Source organism: Chiloscyllium plagiosum, unplaced genomic scaffold, assembly GCF_037043375.1.
Source record: "Chiloscyllium plagiosum isolate Xiang-an unplaced genomic scaffold, Cpla_swu_hap1 HiC_scaffold_7, whole genome shotgun sequence".
Classification (NCBI taxonomy): Eukaryota; Metazoa; Chordata; class Chondrichthyes; order Orectolobiformes; family Hemiscylliidae; genus Chiloscyllium; species Chiloscyllium plagiosum.
Genome location: NW_028270145.1, coordinates 65,431,764 through 65,451,569, shown reverse-complemented (window position 1 = coordinate 65,451,569; position 19,806 = coordinate 65,431,764). Strand labels below are relative to the sequence as shown.

Below are 19,806 nucleotides of genomic sequence, written 5' to 3'. Positions count from 1 at the left end.
TACAGAACACACATTTGTTAATATTTGGGAGTGGGAAGGATGCCAAAGGGTAAAGGAGTGAGCAAACAGCAGCAGGGAGGACACTCCCCTGCAGCACCTACAACACCAGAGACTGCAGCAGCAGCAGCCTCTCCTGAACCCCCCGGGGATCTGACAGACTCACAAGAATTGGCTGCGGTGATGGAGAGACTTTGCTTGAAAGTTGGGGCTGCGATTGAGGAGATCCGGGGGGAGATTCGTGCCCAGGTCCAACCTATCGCATCCATGCTGCAGAAGCATGAGCAGGAGATCCAGGGTCTTGGGGAAAGGCTGGAGGGTCGAACTAAGGCCTCAGAAGCTGCAATGGAGTCTTCATCCAGTCGTATCCAGGTGCTGGAGCGAGAGGTGCGGACCTTGTGAAACTATATCGATAACTATATAGAAAATCGAGGTCGAAGGATAAATCTCTGAACTGTCAGGCTTCGTGAAGGTGAGGAAGGTGAGCAGCCTTCTTTGAAAACTGGCTGCCAAAGTTTTTGGGCCTTCACATCGAGTCCAGCAGGCTACAGATTGAAAGGGCTTATCGGGTTACAGTGCACAGGTCAGGCCCAGTGCAGTGTCCCCGCTCGGTCCTAGTGCACTTCCACTCATATAAGGACAAGCAAAAAGTCATAAAAACTTTGAGATCCCTGAGAAAAGATCCGCAGGCACTGCTGTACAAGGCGTCAAAAATCATGTTTTTCCAGGATTTCTCTGCAGCTTTAATTTGAAAGAGGAAGTCCTTCGATGAACTTAAAAAGAACCTGAGGAACTGGGCATCGAGTACTCCGAGATACCCCGCAATGCTTCGTTTCAGCCACGAGGACTCAGTTTATACATTTGACTCAGCGGATAAAACTAAAAACTTTGTGGACATTTTAAAATAGACAGATTGGCCTGAAGAATATGGTTAATGTTTGTTCTCTTTTCTATCTTTCCCTTTGTTTTCTCCTTTTTCTTAATTCCTTTCTTTTTCCCTAATAATTTCCTTTTTAGAAAGGGGGGAAAAGACCTTGGAATAAGTTGTTCCTTTTTTTTAATAACTGGATTTTCTGATGGGAATTTTTGTGAATGTTCTTTGTTGTCTCTCCCCCTTTTTGTTTGTTCTATTTCTCGTTTAGTCACAAGTCGGGGTGACATGAAGCCAGGGATGGGTGGAGTGCTAATCCTGACTTGGTCTTTTTTCTGTTGATTGAAGGATCATCTCCTTGTTTTTTTCCCTGGCCTAAGGCTGGAGCACAGTCTGGGTTTGAAGGAGCTGTGAAGGAGGGGATGGGTAGGGTGAGTGCCCCCTATGGGCAGGGGGAAGAGTCTTCCATTCAAGGTTTTATAGTTGGTTTTCTTTGTAGTTTTTTGGTAGTAATAGTTGTTTATAGTTATGATGGAGTAGTTTTTGTATATAAAGTTTTTCGATTCTATGAGTCTTTACTTGCTTATGCTCGGTGCTTTGTAAGCAGGGTTCTCCCTCCAAAGGGTTCAAGGGTCTCTGAAAGGGGATATGGCTAAGTGTTTTATTAAATAGTGCACCTGGAACATTAAGGGAAGTCATTCGCCTGTTAAAAGGAAAAAAGTGCTTTCTAGCCTTAAGAGGGAAAGGGTTGATATCGCTTTGTTGCAGGAAACCCATCTTGATGATGGGAAACATCTGAAGTGACAACAGAGGGGTTATGACCGGGTATTCTTTTTATCCTTTACTACTAAAAGTAGGGGAGTGGCGGTACTTATCTAGAAAAATCTGCTGTCCACATTATTAGAGCAGGTGAAAGATGAGCAGGGACAGTTTGTGATACTTAAAGCCCTGATACAAGGGGAGGAATATGGCATGTTAAACGTCTACTGTCCTCCCCCAACTATTTCTTCACAGGCCAAGCAGGTGGTTGACTTATGCAAGGAGTTGGGGCTGGGAGATATTTGGAGATGTCTTCACCATACCAGCAGGGACTTCACCTTTTTTTCAAACCCACATAAATGTCACACGAGGATTGACCTCTTTCTGGCTCCCTCGGCCCTTCTGGATTCGATTATGGGTTGTAAAATTGGGAATATAGCTATCTCTGATCACGCGGCAGTATATTTGGAGGTTAAGGCCAAGAGTGAAGGGCTAGGTCTGCGGCACTGGTGCTTGGACCCTTTTCTCCTTAAGGATTCCAAATTTGTGGAATACTTTTTGAAGGAGTTTCAGAAATTCTTGACTATCAACTCAGGCACGACTAGTAGTCCGTTTATGCTGTGGGAGACTGCTAAGGCCTTTGCTCGGGGATTAGCTATTTCCTATTCTGCTCGCCGGAAACGACAGAAGGAGGAACAACAGCGTCAACTTGAGACGCGGTTGAAAGCCACTGAGGCAGCACATTTTGCGCAGCCTTCGGTGACTAAGCTACAGCGGATCATGGCCCCCCAGGCTGCCTTGAATTCAATACTGACACAAAATGCAAAGAAAGAACTTGCTTTTGCTTGACAAAGGCTGTTCGAATATGGGGATAGGCCAGGGATATATTTAGCGTACCTGGCTAGGAAAAAGTGTACTCCCCAATCCATTACTGCAATCAGAGACAGCGCCGGGGTCCTTACATACGACACTAAAAAGATTAATGAGGCCTTTCGGAGCTTTTTCACTGAGTTGTATCGGTCTGAAGATTGCGAAGACAGGAGTGCTAAAATGGAGACCTTTTTTAAGAACCTGGACCTCCCAGGGGTAACCTTGGAACAGATCTCTCTCCTTAATGCCCCCTTGACAGTTCAGAAAATACAGGAGGCAGCTAGGCAACTTCAGAGCGGGAAAGCACCTGGTCCTTGATGGTCTCCCGGGTGAGTTTTATAAGAGTTTATAGGGATTCTGTCAGGGCCGATGTTGGAGATGTACAATCACTCCTATATGCATGAACGCCTACCACCATCTTTGAGAGAAGCTAATATTTCCTTAATTCTTAAGCAGGGGAAGGTTCCTGAGGATTGTGTCTCATACAGACCCATCTCTCCATTAAATTCAGATTTCAAGATTCTGTCTAAGATCCTGGCGCTGAGATTGGAAAGAGCGTTGCCCCATATTATTAAAGAGGACCAGACAGGCTTTATAAGGGGCCGTAGGTCCTCTAATAATATTAGAAGGTTGCTGAATATGGTCCAAATTTGTCAGCAACAATCGATTCAGGGGTAGGTGATTTCCTTAGATGCAGAGAAAGCATTTGACCGGGGGAATGGCCATATCTTTTTTATGTCTTAGAACAGTTTGGGTTGGGTGTAATCTTTGCTGAGTGGGTGGAGGTTTTATATCGCCACCCTCTGGCCGTGGTCATTACCAATGGGGTGAAGTCTGGGTAATTTAGGATTGGTAGGGGTAGTCAACAAGGCTGCCCCCTCTCACCGTTGTTGTTTACATTGGTGATAGAGCCGCTGGCAGAGGCCATTCGTCAGAACATCCACATAATTGCTCCGTATGCGGATGACATCCTTCTGTTTTTATCGAACCCAATGACCTCCATACCCTATTTGATACAATGTATCAATTTATTTAGGGCTATTTCAGGATATAAGATTAACTTTTCAAAATCGGAGGCTATGCCTTTGGGGAACCTTAAGGATGTGCCAGAAGTTGAAGGTGGCCCTAATTTCCCTTTGCAGTGGTCACGGGCAGGGTTCCGATACCTAGGCATTTTTATTACCCCCAAGTTTGATCTGATATTTCGGACTAACATTGCTCACTTGCTCGACAATATTAGACGAGATCTCCAGAGATGGGAGGCTCTTCCAATTTTATGGCTGGGCCGAATATCTCCCATTCAGATGAATGTTCTTCCTCATTTGCTTTATCCCATGCGTAAGCTCCCTGTAATGTTTCCCAGGTCAACACTGCGGAAGCTTATGGGGTGGTTTGGTTCCTTTGTCTGGCATCGTGGGGTGGCCCCTCATCAAACTTACTAAATTGTAGTTGCCTCAAGGAGGGGGAGGAGTAGATTTCCCAGACATCAGAAGGTATCAATTGAATTCCCTGCTGTCCTTTGTCTGCGATTGGGTAGGTAACGATCCAAACTCAATATGGCTGAATATTGAGGCCTCCCTAGCAAAGTGCCCTCTTATTCACCTGTTGTTAGTGGATAAGATGAGGACAGTTATGGACCACTGCCGGAACCCCATTGTCATTAGTACAGTCAAGGCATGGAGAGCAATGCGTCAGAGTGAGGGTTGTTTATCCAAGACTTCACCACTTACACCTATAGTTGACATGCCAGAGTTCTGACCAGGGATGATGGACTCAGGGTTCAAACTATGAGTAGCGAGAGGAGTTTCTAGTTTGGGAAATTTGTGCTGAGGTTATGCTGAGGGAGAGGTTATGCTGTCTTTTGAGCAACTGAGCCGCAAATACGGGTTACCCAGCAGAGATCTTTTCCATTTTTTTCAGATTAGGGACTTCATCCAGAAGAAGACTATGCTACTCACTAAGCTCTATAAACCCGATACAGAGAGGTTGTTGCTACGTTCCATAAGCACCCTTTCAGTTAGTGCCCTCTATCACCTGCTGGTGGCAGGGCCTGGCAGGATATTAACTGGTTATGTGAGGTCTGGGAACAAGAGCTAGGAGTGGCGATCTCTTCTGAAACATGGGAGAACATATGGGAGAATACTCGAAAGATCTCAATCTGTAATAGCTCATGCGCTATGCAGTTAAAAGTTCTGCGCAGGGCTCATCTGGCACCAGACCGTCTGGCGAAGTTTAAAAAAGAGGCATCTTCAGTGTGCCCCAAATGTAAAATAAGTGTAGGTACCCATTGCTTCTGGGTAAAAACAATGACTGCAGATGCTGGAAACCAGATTCTGGATCAGTGGTGCTGGAAGAGCACAGCAATTCAGGCAGCATCCGACGAGCAGCAAAATCGACATTTCGGGCAAAAGCCCTTCATCAGGAATAAAGGCAGAGAGCCTGAAGCATGGAGAGATAAGCTAGAGGAGGGTGGGGGTGGGGAGAAAGTAGCATAGAGTACAATAGGTGAGTGGGGGAGGGGGTGAAGGTGATAGGTCAGGGAGGAGAGGGTGGAGTGGACAGGTGGAAAAGGAGCTAGGCAGGTCGGACAAGTCCGGACAAGTCAAGGGGACAGTGCGGAGCTGGAAGTTTGAAACTAGGATGAGGTGGGGGAAGGGGAAATGAGGAAGCTGTTGAAGTCCACATTGATGCCCTGGGGTTGAAGTGTTCCAAGGCGGAAGATGAGGCGTTCTTCCTCCAGGCGTCTGGTGGTGAGGGAGCGGCGGTGAAGGAGGCTCAGGACCTCAATGTCCTCGGCAGAGTGGGAGGGGGAGTTGAAATGTTGGGCCACGGGGCGGTTTGGTTGATTGGTGCGGGTGTCTCGGAGATGTTCCCTAAAGCGCTCTGCTAGGAGGCGCCCAGTCTCCCCAATGTAGAGGAGACCGCATCGGGAGCAACGGATACAATAAATGATATTAGTGGATTTGCAGGTAAAACTTTGATGGATGTGGAAGGCTCCTTTAGGGCCTTGGATGGAGGTGAGGGAGGAGGTGTGGGCACAGGTTTTACAGTTCCTACGGTGGCAGGGGAAAGTTCCAGGATGGGAGGGTGGGTCGTAGAGGGGGGGCGTGGACCTGACCAGGTAGTCACAGAGGGAATGGTCTTTGCGGAAGGCGGAAAGGGGTGGGGAGGGAAATATATCCCTGGTGGTGGGGTCTGTTTGGAGGTGGCGGAAATGTCGGCGGGTGATTTGGTTTATGCGGAGGTTTGTAGGGTGGAAGGTGAGCACCAGGGGCGTTCTGTCCTTGTTACGGTTGGAGGGGTGGGGTCTGAGGGCGGAGGTGCGGGATGTGGACGAGATGCGTTGGAGGGTATCTTTAACCACGTGGAACAGGAATGTGGCAGGAGAGATAGGGAGGGTATTGAGGACTGAAGTCATAGTAGACCCGATATTTCTCCTCTTAGGTCTACTGAATGTACCATCTTTAGACGGGCATGGGAAGAAACTATTTAATATTCTTGCACACTGTGCATGGAAGAATATTCTGATGAATTGGGTGTTTGAAAATCCGCTGAGCTTGCTGGGATGGCAGAAATTAATTATGGAGCACATTCCCTTGGACTTTTTTACAAACATGGTGCACCACACAACAGACCATTTTTATAAGACATGGCGGCCCTACTTGAGTTATTTGGATATAGATTTGTTAATTATCCTAACTAGGGCGTTTGTCTAACCAGGTTGTCAAGCCCTGGGCCCTGGAGGGAGTCTCCCGAGTTAATACGGGTATGTATACAATGCTCCCATTCCTTTGTTTGGGAGCTTTGCGCTGAGCATAGCTGTTCTGTGTTTTGTGGTTTTTGTTTGCTTTTCTTTTTGTTTTGGTGTTGCTTCGCACAGTGTTAGGGTTTGGTTTGTATTATAGGGTACATTAGGGTTGGTAGACAGTAGTTGTATTGTAATTTGTGGGGTTTTTTTGTTTTTATTATACTGATATTTGTTATGATTGTATTTTTCAATAATTTTATATGTTTGTAAAGTTAAAAAAATTTGCAAATAAATATATTTACAAAAAGAAGATACACAAAATTATGAGGGGTATAGACAGGGGGGGCCAAGAAGAAACTGGAGGAAATCAGTAACTCTTGTGCGTAGATTTAAGGTATGAGGCAGGAGGTTTAGCGGGATTGTGAGGAAACATTGTTCACCCAAAGGATGGTGGGAATTTGGAATTCCTGCCTTTAAGGGTAGAAGAAGCAAAAACCCTTATTATTTGTAAGAAATATTTCGATGTATATTTGTGATGTCAAGGTAAATAAGGCTAGGAACCAAGTGCTAGAAAATGGGATTGTGATAGTTAGGTGGCTGTTTTGACTGGTACAAAATTGATGATCGAAGGGCCTTTTACTGTGGTAATGACCTCTTTGTGTTCTGAAGAAGGGTCTTTGGACCCAAACTGTTAATGCTAGGAAGTCTCCACAGATACTGTCAAACCTGCTGAGCATTTCCAGAAATTTCTGTTTTTGTTTCTGATTTCCAGCATCTACTGTTCTTTGGGAGTTTTTTTCTGTCTATGACTCTATGATTTAAATCAATCCATTGAATTAATACTTTGATTCATTATTAATAACTATGAAGACTTCTAATTAGTATTTCCAGTGCTGCATGTTTAAACATATAATGTGGCGAAAATATAGATAACTTCCTGTGAAATACTGACTTTGAATCTCAGCAAATGTGTAATGGTCATTTTCTTTCCTAGGTAATGGGCAGTGTGATTGTGGAGAATGTCACTGTCACCACGGCTGGAGTGGTGAATACTGCAATTGTACAGCCAACACTGATCTTTGCATTTCTGAAGATGGTGCAATATGTAGTGGCCATGGAGAATGTATCTGTGGGAAATGTGTCTGCACACATGCAGGATCCTCGGGGGATAAATGTGAAAAATGTTCAACTTGTGGTGACACCTGCACTTCGAAACGGTAATCTCAGTAGCTTATGAAAAAAAACCACCTCAAGAATAACATCTGGTATTCCATAACCTATTTTAAAGTGTCAGTTACAAATTCTTCCTGAATAAAAGTAGGAAGGCAATGCTTCCGTTAGTCAGACCACCTGTGGGCCTACAGTTGGAGTGCTATGCGCACAGCATTGTTCACCTCATTTAGTGAAGGGTGTAAATGTGATGGAAGCAGCTCAGAGAAGGTTTAACAGAATAATACTTGGAATGATTGGGTTGTCTTATGAGGAAAAGTTTATCAGGTTAGGCTTGTATTTGCTGGAGATTTTAAGAGTAAAGGAGACATGTAAGATTATAAATGGTCTTCACAGGGTCAATATGCAGAGGATGTTTCTTTTTGTGAAATAATTTGGAACAGAAGGTCGAGAACTGTACAATAGAGGTTGCCTATTTAAAACAAAGCTTAGTTGATCTTTTTTTTTCAGAGGGTTATGCATCTTTTGCCACAAAGGTGGTGGATGCAGAGTCCTTGAATATTTTTAAGGCAGAGGAGGATATATTCTTGTTAAGCAAGCACTTGAAAGGTTTTTAGGGGTCAGCAGAAATGAGGATTTTAAGTAGCAATCTGATCAGCCACGATCCTACTGAATATCAAAGCAAGCTCGAGCTTTTGTGCCAGAATCATTTGAGAATTCAAACGGATCTGATTCTGACATCAGGAGCGTCATGCACCATCTTCTGTGTGGCATGGTCAGTATTTTGCTAGGCAGTAGCAAGTTGCCAATAAAGGGGCATTATATCTTGTTAAATGCTTTATTAACGACCCAACTTATCTCATTAATATTCAGCTTCCTAATTTACCAAATGTGCCGAACAAGCTAGATGTCAAGAAAACTCAACAGAGAAGTCAGAATGAGTACCTGGTGAATTTGGCTTACGTCTTGCTCTGACAGACTTCAATGTTGGACATTGGGCACGGGACATGTCAGGGCGCACTGCATGGATATTGGCTACATTTACCATATATCTATAGACATTGGCATCCAATATGTGCCAACCCCTAAAAATCCTATGGCACATCTATAATCCATTTATAGGGTGCTTCTGCACGTCACTGCTGTACCTTGGGCTGCGCCCAACAACTATCGTAAAGTCATAGAGATGTTTAGCACAGAAATAGACCCTTCAGTCCAATGCCGACCAGATATCCTAAATTAATCCTGTCCCATTTGCCAGCACTTGGACATATCCCTCTAAACACTTTCTATTCATGTACCCATCCAGATACTTTTAAATGTTGTAATTGTACCAGCTTCCACCGCTTCCTCTGGCAGCTCATTCTGTACATGAACCACCTCTGCGTGAAAAAGTTGCTCCTTAGGTCCCTTTTAAATTTCTTCCCTCTCACCCTAAGCCTATGCCCTCTAGTTCTAGACTCCCCCACCCCAGGGAAAATACCTTGTCTATTTATCCTATCCATGCCCCTCATGATTTTATAAACCTCTATAAGGTCACCTCTCAGCCTCCAACGCTCCAGGGAAAACAGCCCCAGCCTATTCAGCCTCTTCCCACAACTCAAATGCTCCAACCCTGGCAACATCCTTGTAAAGCTTTCTGAACCCTTTCAAATTTCACAACGTCTTTCCGATAGGAGGGAAACCAGAATTGCACACAATATTCAAAAGTGGCCTAACCAATGTTCTGTACAGCTGCAACATGATGTTCCAACTCCAGTACTCAATTCTCTGACCAATAAAGCGATAGCATATCAAATGCCGCCTTCACTATCCTACCTACTTGCAACACTACTTTCAAGGAACTATGAACCTGCACTCCAAGGTCTCAGCAACACTCCCCAGAACCCTACCATTCAGTGTATAAGTCCTGCTGATTTGTCTTTCCAAAATGCACACCTCACATTTATCTAAATTAAACTCCATCTGCCACTCCTCAGCCCATTGGCCCATTGTAATGCTGCAGCAAGAACACTAAGCACTCAGGGACACATTCCTTGCTCATGGATTGGACCCATTACATCAGTTTGGTTATGAATGCTGTCATAGCACTCATGCACTCTGAATTTCCCCAGATGCTCACCGCATTCCTGACTTGCATTGCTTTGTCTTGCCTTTATTCACTTTATTATCTCAACCACAGGTACCAGGTTCATATTACTTCTGTCTTGCCTTGCACTTTAGACAGACACATAGGAAGGAAGGTTGTCAAGGTTGTCAGCAGTCCTCAGTCAAGTCAAGGGGATAGCCTTTTCTCAGGAGATTCCGGCACAGTAAGTCAAGACAGCCTCTAGTACCAATCTCAGGTCTTGGACATGTTCAGTCAGCCATTCAGGGTGGTTAGAATCAGGATGCTGTCTATATTAGGGGTGAGAAGCCAAATGTTGGGCAACACACACTGTCTTGACTTTTTCAGACCTACTGTAGGCTATTTTCCTTATGAGAGAGACACAGGTATTATAGGACTTGAAAGTGGATGGCATGCTTGTTACTGTCAGTGCAGGTGGGGAGGTATCCCTAGTGAGTGAGTAGACAGTGTTGAGGGTTTGGGTACTGGGGAGATTGGGGTAGGTGGAGAGCAAATGGAAAAGATTTTGCAGACAATAGTGAGAGTGGCAGAGCATGATCCTTGGGTGGGAGTTGGATATAGTGGAAACAGAATGAGTGAGAAATAACAGAGAGAAGATGGTGGTACTTACACTGGCAGAGTGGAGAAGATCCTTGACCTTCTTCCCACAGTGCTGTGCATTTCTCCAGAGAGAATACTAACCTGGGTGACAACCTTAGATGAGGCTGGCTTAGTCTAGTGTTGTGGCCTTCACTGTTGGTCCTTGGGGAAAGAGAAGAGTTTGGCTTTGTATCACCCCATCGAGCAGGACCTCCAGGTTTCTGCCTGCAAAACACAATGCCATTTCCTCCTGTCTGAAACGTTTGGGGAAAATGTCAGAAATTAGACATACAGTTCTGGACAGCCAATTCCAGGTGAACAAATGGCCTTTTTAAGGTAGCACGGGCACAAGGAGTCTTTCAGCAGATATCTACTGAGTAATTAGTTGTTCTGTAAACAGTGGGTGGCAAGCTGGGACTAGAGTCGGTATGTGAGGAACACCATCAGTGTATGGTAGGTAGTTAATGAGGCACATTTGGTAAAATACAGTAAGAGATCTCACTGACTCTAGCAGAGATAATACCCCAAAAAACCTCAGAGCCAAAAATTCATCCCATCATTACTCCAGATACACCTATCTCTTTCCAAAGTCTTGAATGTCATGGGGACAGCCTTTGTGGCAGTTTTGTAACACTACTCAAACTTTTCTGGATTTTGTTTTGTGTTTGATGTTCTGGTGCACTTTCCCTTCACTCTGAGTGTTCATTCTTTGATATGTGTAGAACTTGCAGTGGTTCCTCTGTCTTCTTAAGGATCAATTATAACAATGTTCTCTGTTCAAAGATATTACAGCTCTTCAATTTCTTCTTGTAATATCTTGTAATGTTTCCACTGAATATATTTTGTTTTCTCAATAATAATTCTTCCGAGTTGTTAGGCGTACATCCTAGATGAAGAATTGATAACTCTTGCTTGATGACAATTATTGAAGTTACTGGTTTGTTTTCTTTTGTGGACCCCTTCATGATTTCTCATGATGTTATGGTCTCTCATGGTAATACGAAGGCTTATATCTTTTGGACAGTGAAGGAAACATATGTTTGTAACCTTCTCCCTATTTACAATTTTGTTAGCAATAATCCATTTTGCAATGGTGATGAAATGCAATTAATAGAGTAACATTTTTATTATTATTCCCTGGGATTTTTAAAATAATTGTGACTCCTTGTTCTGCTTCTCTACTTGCTTGAGGGTAATAAGTCAAACTTCGTGAAAGAATGAAGTTGTATTCCTTGGCGAAACCTGTAAATTTCTCATTTGTGAATGACACATTATTACATTAGGAATATCATGTGTTTAATTGATTCTTTTCAATGATTTTATCACTGACTGCTAATTTACTGTGTAAACAATTTGTCTCAATTCATCTTGATTAATACTTAATAATAAGGATGAAAACCTTTTCCTTTAAACTCAAGCACGTCCATTTCTAGGTCTTGATGGAAATTCTGATGACAATAAAAATTCTTTTCATTTATGACTGCTGATTGCACAAGTTCTACAGTTTGCTATCACCTATTCAATTAATCAAGAAATTTCTGTCCACCAAAATAACTACTGGGCTTTTAATATTTCTAGAAGGCCTTGATCTAATGTATGGAGATTAGCACTTCAGAGTGCCTTAGGCATTACTAATCTTTCACGAAAGACAAACAAATCAACTATAAAAGAGATATTTTTGTTGTTCAAAATATTGTCTCAATATAGCATTATTAGAGTTGTATGTTATCCATCCTTTCTAACAATATCTTCTAATCTGTAGACATTCTTCATCCCTCCTTTGAGCTTCATTGATCTGATGCAATTCTTTCTTTCATGCCAACAAGCTTGGATGTACTAAGGGTGTAAGGACACCCATTCTAGCATCAACCCAAGTCTCGCTTTTCAATCTCTTCAACACATGCTCAGAATGAAGTATCGGTTGTTCTTTGTTACTTTCCTTGGTTGTACTTTGTGATCAAGTTATATCTCACTTTGGATGCTAACTGCAAGAGGACATCTTCACAACCTTTTCTCATATTGAGAAGAGAAGTTAATGGTTTGTGAACCGTTTCAATCTATTCCCATTGCAGTAATCCCAAATTTTCTCTCATGCTGATATTCCCACCAGAGTTTCGGTTTCAAATGGGATGTACTTTTTCTCAGCTTCTGTTCCAGACCTTGAAGCAATATACATTGTTTTTCTTTTACCATCTTCTTCAACTTATTTCAACATTGCATCCAAACATATGGATGGTCAAACAGCCACTCTTATTTTTATTAACTGGAGGTTGGAATGTGTTAGTGCCTTTGAAGAACTGATCAAATTCTTAACTTTCTTTGAAACAATTTAACATAATCATTATCAGCCTTATGTAAACAATTCTGTCAATAACTCACTGATTGCTAACAGATTTGCAATGAGTTTCCCTAACTGATTGGCCATTTCTAGAAATCTTTGTAGCTGTGTTATATCCTTGCTTTGAGGAAATTCAACTTTTATGCCCATGGCTTGCACCAGGTGAATTAAGAATTTAACCATGGATTTTGTAAATGTAGACTTGCCGTTTAGTGTTAGGCCTACTTCGTGGAATTTTTTCAGAACTTCCCTCATTTGCCAATTATGTTCCTCCTTTGTTGAATTGTGCATGAAGATAACATTGTTGCATATTATTTCTTCATGTTCTTGGAGTATACTAAACATAGTCATCTGGAATAATTCCTGCCAAGCTAGTCCAAATGACAATTAATTAAAATGGGATTGACCAAAAGGTATTGTAAAAGTAGTTGACAATCTTAATTCCTGCTCTCAAGTTACCTGGCAGAATCTATTGTTTTGTCTAATGTGGAAACTGCTCTTCACAAATTTTTACCTAAAGTCTCATCAAGTGATGGTATTGGATGGATTTCCCTTGTTGCAGCCTTAAGTTGTGTCAGGTTCATGCAGATTCTGATATTCCCATCTGGTTTAAGAACAGTGACCATACATGTACACTATTGATGGATACGATGATCATTGTAATTATCCCCTGTTGTTGCAGCCATTCAATTTCTACCTGCACTTTATTCATTAGTCTGTGTTTGTGTGTGTTAGAGTGATATTATTCTTGTAGTAAAAGGACAAATTAATGTTGTACTGGGCTGCAATGTAGTATGGTTTTCATTTTTCAGTTTACCCTGTCCTGAAAATCTCATATGATATTCTCTAAGTTCTGTATTGCTGTCTCCCTTAGCAATGCTGTCTATTTTACAATCAACTTTAAACACAGTCATGCTAGCTTGCTGATAAGATCCTGTAAGATAGAAGTGGTTCAGATTATTATCTGTTTTCTGTTTTTTTAAATCTTGTCATGTTCAAACTTTTAGCTTTCAAACTTTTGCTTTTGGGCATTGCTGTTTTAAAGAAGTTTTAACTTGATCTGTCTTAACCATTTTAACTTTTCAGACAACATAGTAACTCCTGCATGAGTATCCAGTTTAAATTCAGTAAAATGTTTCTCTTCACCGAGAGTTACTGACCAATCTGAAGTCTCTGGATTGTTGATATCTAACCTCTGTGGCATTAATTCTCTTCCTTCTTGGATCTGATTACATTTTAAACTCTGTTGTTATTTACTTGCATTACTTGCAGGTTTAAAATAACAAAATTTCATAAAATGACACATTTACCATAATTGGAGCATTCAGCTACAAACATTTTTTCACATGCCTTGCTCCCACTACACCCAAAACATTTGAAAATAGCAGTGCACATGCTTTTAGTACTTTTGTGGACATTCCCCTTGGTATCCTTTCTGGTTTAGAGCACTCATACTGCACAGACTTGGTTTCCATGGCGCTTGGGCCTTGCCTTGAATTATCCCTTGGTTTTGTATGTGGATCTCAGACTGCCATGTGAACTGTATTCCTTTCATAAGAGTTAAGTCATCTTTAACTCCTACAAATCTGACAAATCTCATCGATCACACCAATAAATATGTGGTCACTTATTATTTTTTCTTTTAAATGGCCATATGCACATTTGCCTACTAATCTGTGCAGATCATTGATTCAGGAATCAATGGTCTCCCCAGGCCTCTGCCTTCATTCGCTAAAGCTAATGCAGTTGATGATTACCTTATCAGACACTGAAAAATGTATTGAAAGTTTTCAAAACTTCAAAACAAAAAGATGAAGTTTAAATTACCCCTTGTCCGGTCAACATGTTGACTACAATGATACCAATAACAAGAAGCAGAGTAATGACCTGCTCACACTGGTCCCTTTTGTTCACCTGTGAATATGTTCAGAACTTGGCAAACTGTCTTTTCCAGATGTCCAGGTATGCATCTGGGATGATAATGTACTGCTGTCAACACATTTTATTCACATTTAACTATAAACAATAATTGAGGCAATGACCTGAAAGCCTATGAGTATGCTGATCATTGCTTTGGGGAAATCTCTGCTCTGTAAAGTTGTTATGGAAGCTATTCAGAAAACAAGGGCTACAGATTCTCCTAATTTTCCCGTTCCCTGTTGAGGAATGAACTTTTCCAAAGCAGCATATGTTATTCATACAAAGACAAACTGTTAACCAATGTCTGTTGCAATCACTGTCAATGAACAAATGCATTTGTGTTTCAAACTTACAACATTGGTAACTTGGTAACTGAACTCAAGGCAAAACTTTTTTTTTCAAAGCAAATAAGAAATAGGAATAGGAGTGCATATGGTTCTTTGAACTTACCCACCATTCACGATGATACTTGCTAATCTGTTGTCATGACACCTCTTTCACAATAGATGCAAACTTTAGCTCAGACTTCAATGTACTCTTGCATGAAGCATCCTTGGGCTTCTGAGGTAAATGGTTCTGAAGATTCACAGCACTCTGATTGAAGGAATTTGTCCTCATTTTTGTCTTAAATGATTGACCAGTTTTCCTGAAACTGTGCCATGTATTCTAGATTCCCAGGTCCTTTTTTAAATATGCAGTTGATGAATTTCCAACCATTCTGATTTTACAGACTGTATTTTTGAGGTTATTAAAAAATGTTTGGTATTTATGATACAGGAATCTGGTTTAACCTTTGTTAAATTCAATAACTTGATATCTCTCAAAAGTGATTACTGCTGAATTCAACACACTGCCCTACTGGTGCCACTTCCATTAAACCAAATTAAATTGTATAATTAAATAATTTATTTTCATTATTAAAATGGATTAGTATGATGGCATAGCTGTAATAATAAATAAGGTTTCTGTTTATTTTTACCAAATGTATCTATATTTAATATTTATTATTCAGCACTAAATTGGTTAACAAAGAAATTGCATACCAATAATGATTTATGTTGAACCTAATATAGTTTGAATTTATTTTGGTTATTGGTACAGTCAAATGGAAAACTATTGAGTCAACAAAGCTAACTACAGAATTAAACATAAATAAGCATCCATAAAGAGGAACATTTTAAAGCTTTATGTACTCCAATGTACTGAAAAGCTTCAGGTACAATAAAATCTGACAGGAGCAATATAGTTTTCATGGGAACAAAAAAAATCAACTCAATTATACGATCTTTCAACAGATTTGTTCAACATTATCATTTTAACAAGCTGGAATCTTAAAGGGATCTGAGTGATGTAGATGATGGTACCAATTATGGCAGGCCTATCATAACATCAGAAGCATCTCACTCCATTCTTTTATGCGTTTGACAAAGGGCATAGTGTTAGGCAGCAGCCAGTTAAGGGAGATTATTGCCTTGTTAATGACCCAACTCAGCTGACTAAATACACTGAACAAGCTGGACTTCAAGAAAAGTTGACATGGAAATTGGAGCAGTTATTTGGCAATTTGGCTCACTGCTTACCGTAAAGGACCTTCACGTTGCTTATGACCAAATAAATTCTGTAGGCATGATCCACAGGTGCTAGCCACATACACCCCTCATCCACAGAAATAGGCATCTGACACTGGCCAACCCTTCAAAACCATAATGACAGCACTTTGATAACACTGCAGCGCCCTCTTTAATAATAGACTTGTATTGCAGGGTGCACTGGCAACGAGCGTTGAAAGGCTTCAGCAGGAATCCTGAAGGCAGGGACAGGCACCCAATTCATGGATTAGAGCAGGGCTGGTCACTTGCTCCCCTAGCACTATCTGAGCCTTGCCTTGTTTTGTTTTGCCAGTCAGCACAGTTATGCAACCAGTGTGCTTTGCTGTTCAGCAATCAATAGTCAAGGGGGCATGCATCTTACTCCAAAGCAATATGCTTTGTTAATCTCACACCTTCACCATGTGCTAACAGTAAACATATGGCATGTGCAGCAAGCAAACAGCCATGTCTCAAAGATTCAAGGGAATAATCTTCTCTGAAACCCATTGAGGCATCTGTTACTCAAGGAGTTGTGACACAGTCCACTTGGGATGTTCTTGGTCAGGGGGCTGTGCCTCTGCACTCTGCGCTTTTGGTCAGTTCTATGGCTCCATTGCAGGTGGTTGGGGTGATGTAATGTACTTACATCACTTGGGGTATGGGCACTTCTCATCCAAGGCTGCTGGTTAGGTTATTCTGGAAAGGACCACAGTCCATCCAAAGAAAATGTGGGGTAATGGGTGTTCTGGAGGATAAGGGTTTGCTGACATGTGAAGTTAACTCAGCAAGCTATTCTTCAAAATTGGAGCCTGAAGGCTGGGGGAGAAAGTGGATGAGCAACCTGCGACATTTCTTCCTTGGGGCCTTGGCCAGTTGCAAACCTGTCACTGTGAGAAGCTACCCAGATTGAGCTTCCATAATTCTAAGGCAAATGGTCCCGGTGGGTGTCAGCACCTGAGCTGATGCGGAGTGCAGGAGGCAGCCTTGCCGATGCTTTTTCTAGGCCTCAGTAGTTTTGTCCTCAGGAGGTTGAAGACCTGGTTTCTGGTGGAGCAAGCTGGATCTCTACAGACATCCCACTGGCACCTGCAAAACAAGAGAGAGCGACAGACAGACAGTGTTGTGGCCTCTGGATAGAAATGTATAGTAATGAATGAGACTGACTTACAGAGCAGGGCATACTGTGAGAGTTGTAGTGGAATGAAGAGTGACACTCACTCAGTTGTCAGGACCTGGATGTCTCGGCATCTCCATAGGAGCAGTCCCAGTCTCCTCCTGCAAGGGCCAGGATTCTCTGCTCATAATAGATGAAGAGCTTTATGTCAAGCACCCTCCACCACTTTTCTGACTTCTTCCAACAACATTTATCATAGCTTTGGTTCCATTTAATGCTTTAATAAGTTAGAAGGCCTCTATAGTTAGAAATAACACACCTTGTTCCCAAATAGTTGAATGTCTTTTGTTCTCTATTATCTTTCCACAGTTCTTTCTTTTTAAATAACCCTTTGGCACCATTTTGTCTCAAAGATAATTTGCATGTGGATTGCATATCTCAAAGGGATTCTGTTGCTGTTTTCAAAACATTCTTTATTATGCAATGTGATATGAAATGCTTTCTTTTAAAGAACTATGAATTTTAAGGTTTTCATATCTGAAAAGGATAAGCCAGGAGTGCTTCTTGATTCATACTTTGGCTTCTCCAAGAAACATTCTTTTTAACATAATGAATATCAAGCATCAACTGTGCAAATATTTTCCCAAATACTTGCCTTTAAACATCTTCAAAAGTTTTGTGTAGAGCATTTGTCTTGCATTTACATTGTGCAAACTTTTTTTAATTCACTCGAGGGATGTGGGCATGGCTGGTTGGCCAGCATTTATTGTCTGTCAGTCGAGCTCTTCAGAAGCTGATAGTGAGTTGCCTTCTTGAACCATTGCAGTTTACCCACAATGCCATTAGGAAGGGAATTCCAGGATTTTGACCCAATGACAGTGAGGGAATGGTGATATCTTACCAAGTCAGGATGATGAGTGGCTGGGAGGGAAACCTGCAGCTGCTGGTGCTCCCATGTATCTGCTGCTCTTGTCCATCTAGAAGGAAGTGGTGGTGGGATGGAAGGTGCTGTCTGAGGATCTTTGGTAAATTTCTGCAGTGCATCTTGTAGATAATACATACTGCTGCTACTGAGCATCAGTGGTGAAGGGAGTGGATGTCTGTGGATATGGTGCCAATCAAGCAGGCTGCCTTTTCCTGGATGTGTCAAGGTTTCTGAGTGTTGTTGGAACTGTGCCCATCCAGGCAAGTGGGGAGTATTCAATCACACTCCTGGCTTGTGCTATGCAGATGATGGACATATTTTGGGATATCAGGAGGTGAGTTATTTGCTGCAGTATTCCTGGCCTCTGACCTACTCTTGTAGCCATTGTGTTTGCATTGAGTCCAATTGAGTTTCTGGTCAGTAGTAACCACCCAGATGTTGATAGTGGGGGAATTCAGTCATGGTGACATCATTGAATATCAAGGGTCAGTGGTTAGATTATCTCTTACTGGTGATGGTCATAGCTTGGTATTTTGTGGCGTGAATGTTATTTGCCACTTGTCAGCCCAAGCCTGGATTTTGTTCAGACCTTCTTGCATATGAACATGGACTGCAGTCTGAGGAGTTTCATTTGGTGCTGAACATTGTACAATCATCGACAAACATCCCCACTGTGAGTTTCTGATGGAAGGAAGGTCATTGATGAAGCAGCTGAAGATGGTTGAGCCTAGGACACAATCTGAGGAACTGTTGCAAAGGTGTCCTGGAGCTGAGACGATTGACCTCCAACAACCATAACCATCTTCCTATGTGTCAGGTATGACTCCACCTAGTGGAGAGTTTGCTCCTGATACTCATTAACTCCAGTTTTGCTAGGGCTCCTTGTTGCCACACTTCGTCAAATGCAGCCTTGATGTCAAGAGCTCACCTCACCTCTGGAATTCAGCTGTTTTTTCCACATTTGAACCAAGGCTGTAATGAAGTGAGGGCTGAGTGGCCTGAGAAGAACTCAAACTGAGCGCTGCTGAGCAGGTGCTGTTTAATATTACTGTTGATGACACCTCCCATCACTTTACTGATGCCCAAGAGCAGACTGATGGGGTGGTAATTGGCCATTTTAGATTTGTCCTGATTGCTGTGTACAGGGCATACCCATGCAATTTTCCACACTGTCAGGTAGATACCAGTGTTGTAACTGTACTTGAACAGCTTGGCTAGGGTTGCCAGAATATTGTCTTTAGTACTAATGTGTTGATTTCTAAAATTTAAAGAAGCATAAATGTTTTATCAAAGATCTGGCAAATATTAATGAGCACAATTGTATTTCTCTTGCAGGAGCTGTGTTGAATGTTACCTTTCTAACATGGATGGATCAGTAGAAGAATGCCAAGAAAAATGCATGATAGTTGATTCCACAGTCAATCAAACCACAGGTAACAAATACTACTTTCAAATGAAAACTAAAACCAAAACAAACTGGAGTTGTTTTTGCTTGAATTCAGTTCACTGTTTGATGTACCTCACTGTTTTAATCTTTTGATTCTGCAAAGGTATGACTGAATCAAGTCAAAATATGCAGAGATACCACAAAACAAGACAGAGGATCTTCTTCTCTTTCAAATCTATTGCAAATCGTTTTATACAGAATGGCCTTTCATGAAAATGAGATAAATTTATATTTTATTCAACCTTCCAGTGATCATAAGGAAATATTCATTTTAATCTCGTAAGGGTCTGAGCATCATGGACTACGGTGGGATTTCTGGCAGAATTGGATAAAAAGTCCACTGAGGCCCAT

At 41.8% G+C, this 19,806-nt stretch overlaps 1 protein-coding gene across 2 annotated transcripts in view; it reads left to right on the top strand.

The window, feature by feature from the left end:
- itgb6 (integrin, beta 6) overlaps positions 1-19,806 on the top strand; it is a 90,070-nt gene that overhangs the window by 46,040 nt on the left and 24,224 nt on the right. For both annotated transcript variants that reach the window (XM_043693848.2, XM_043693845.2), the window contains exons 12-13: positions 7,240-7,462; positions 19,344-19,441. In XM_043693848.2, coding sequence (XP_043549783.1) covers positions 7,240-7,462; positions 19,344-19,441 — 321 coding nt within the window. The remainder of the gene's footprint in view (positions 1-7,239; positions 7,463-19,343; positions 19,442-19,806) is intronic.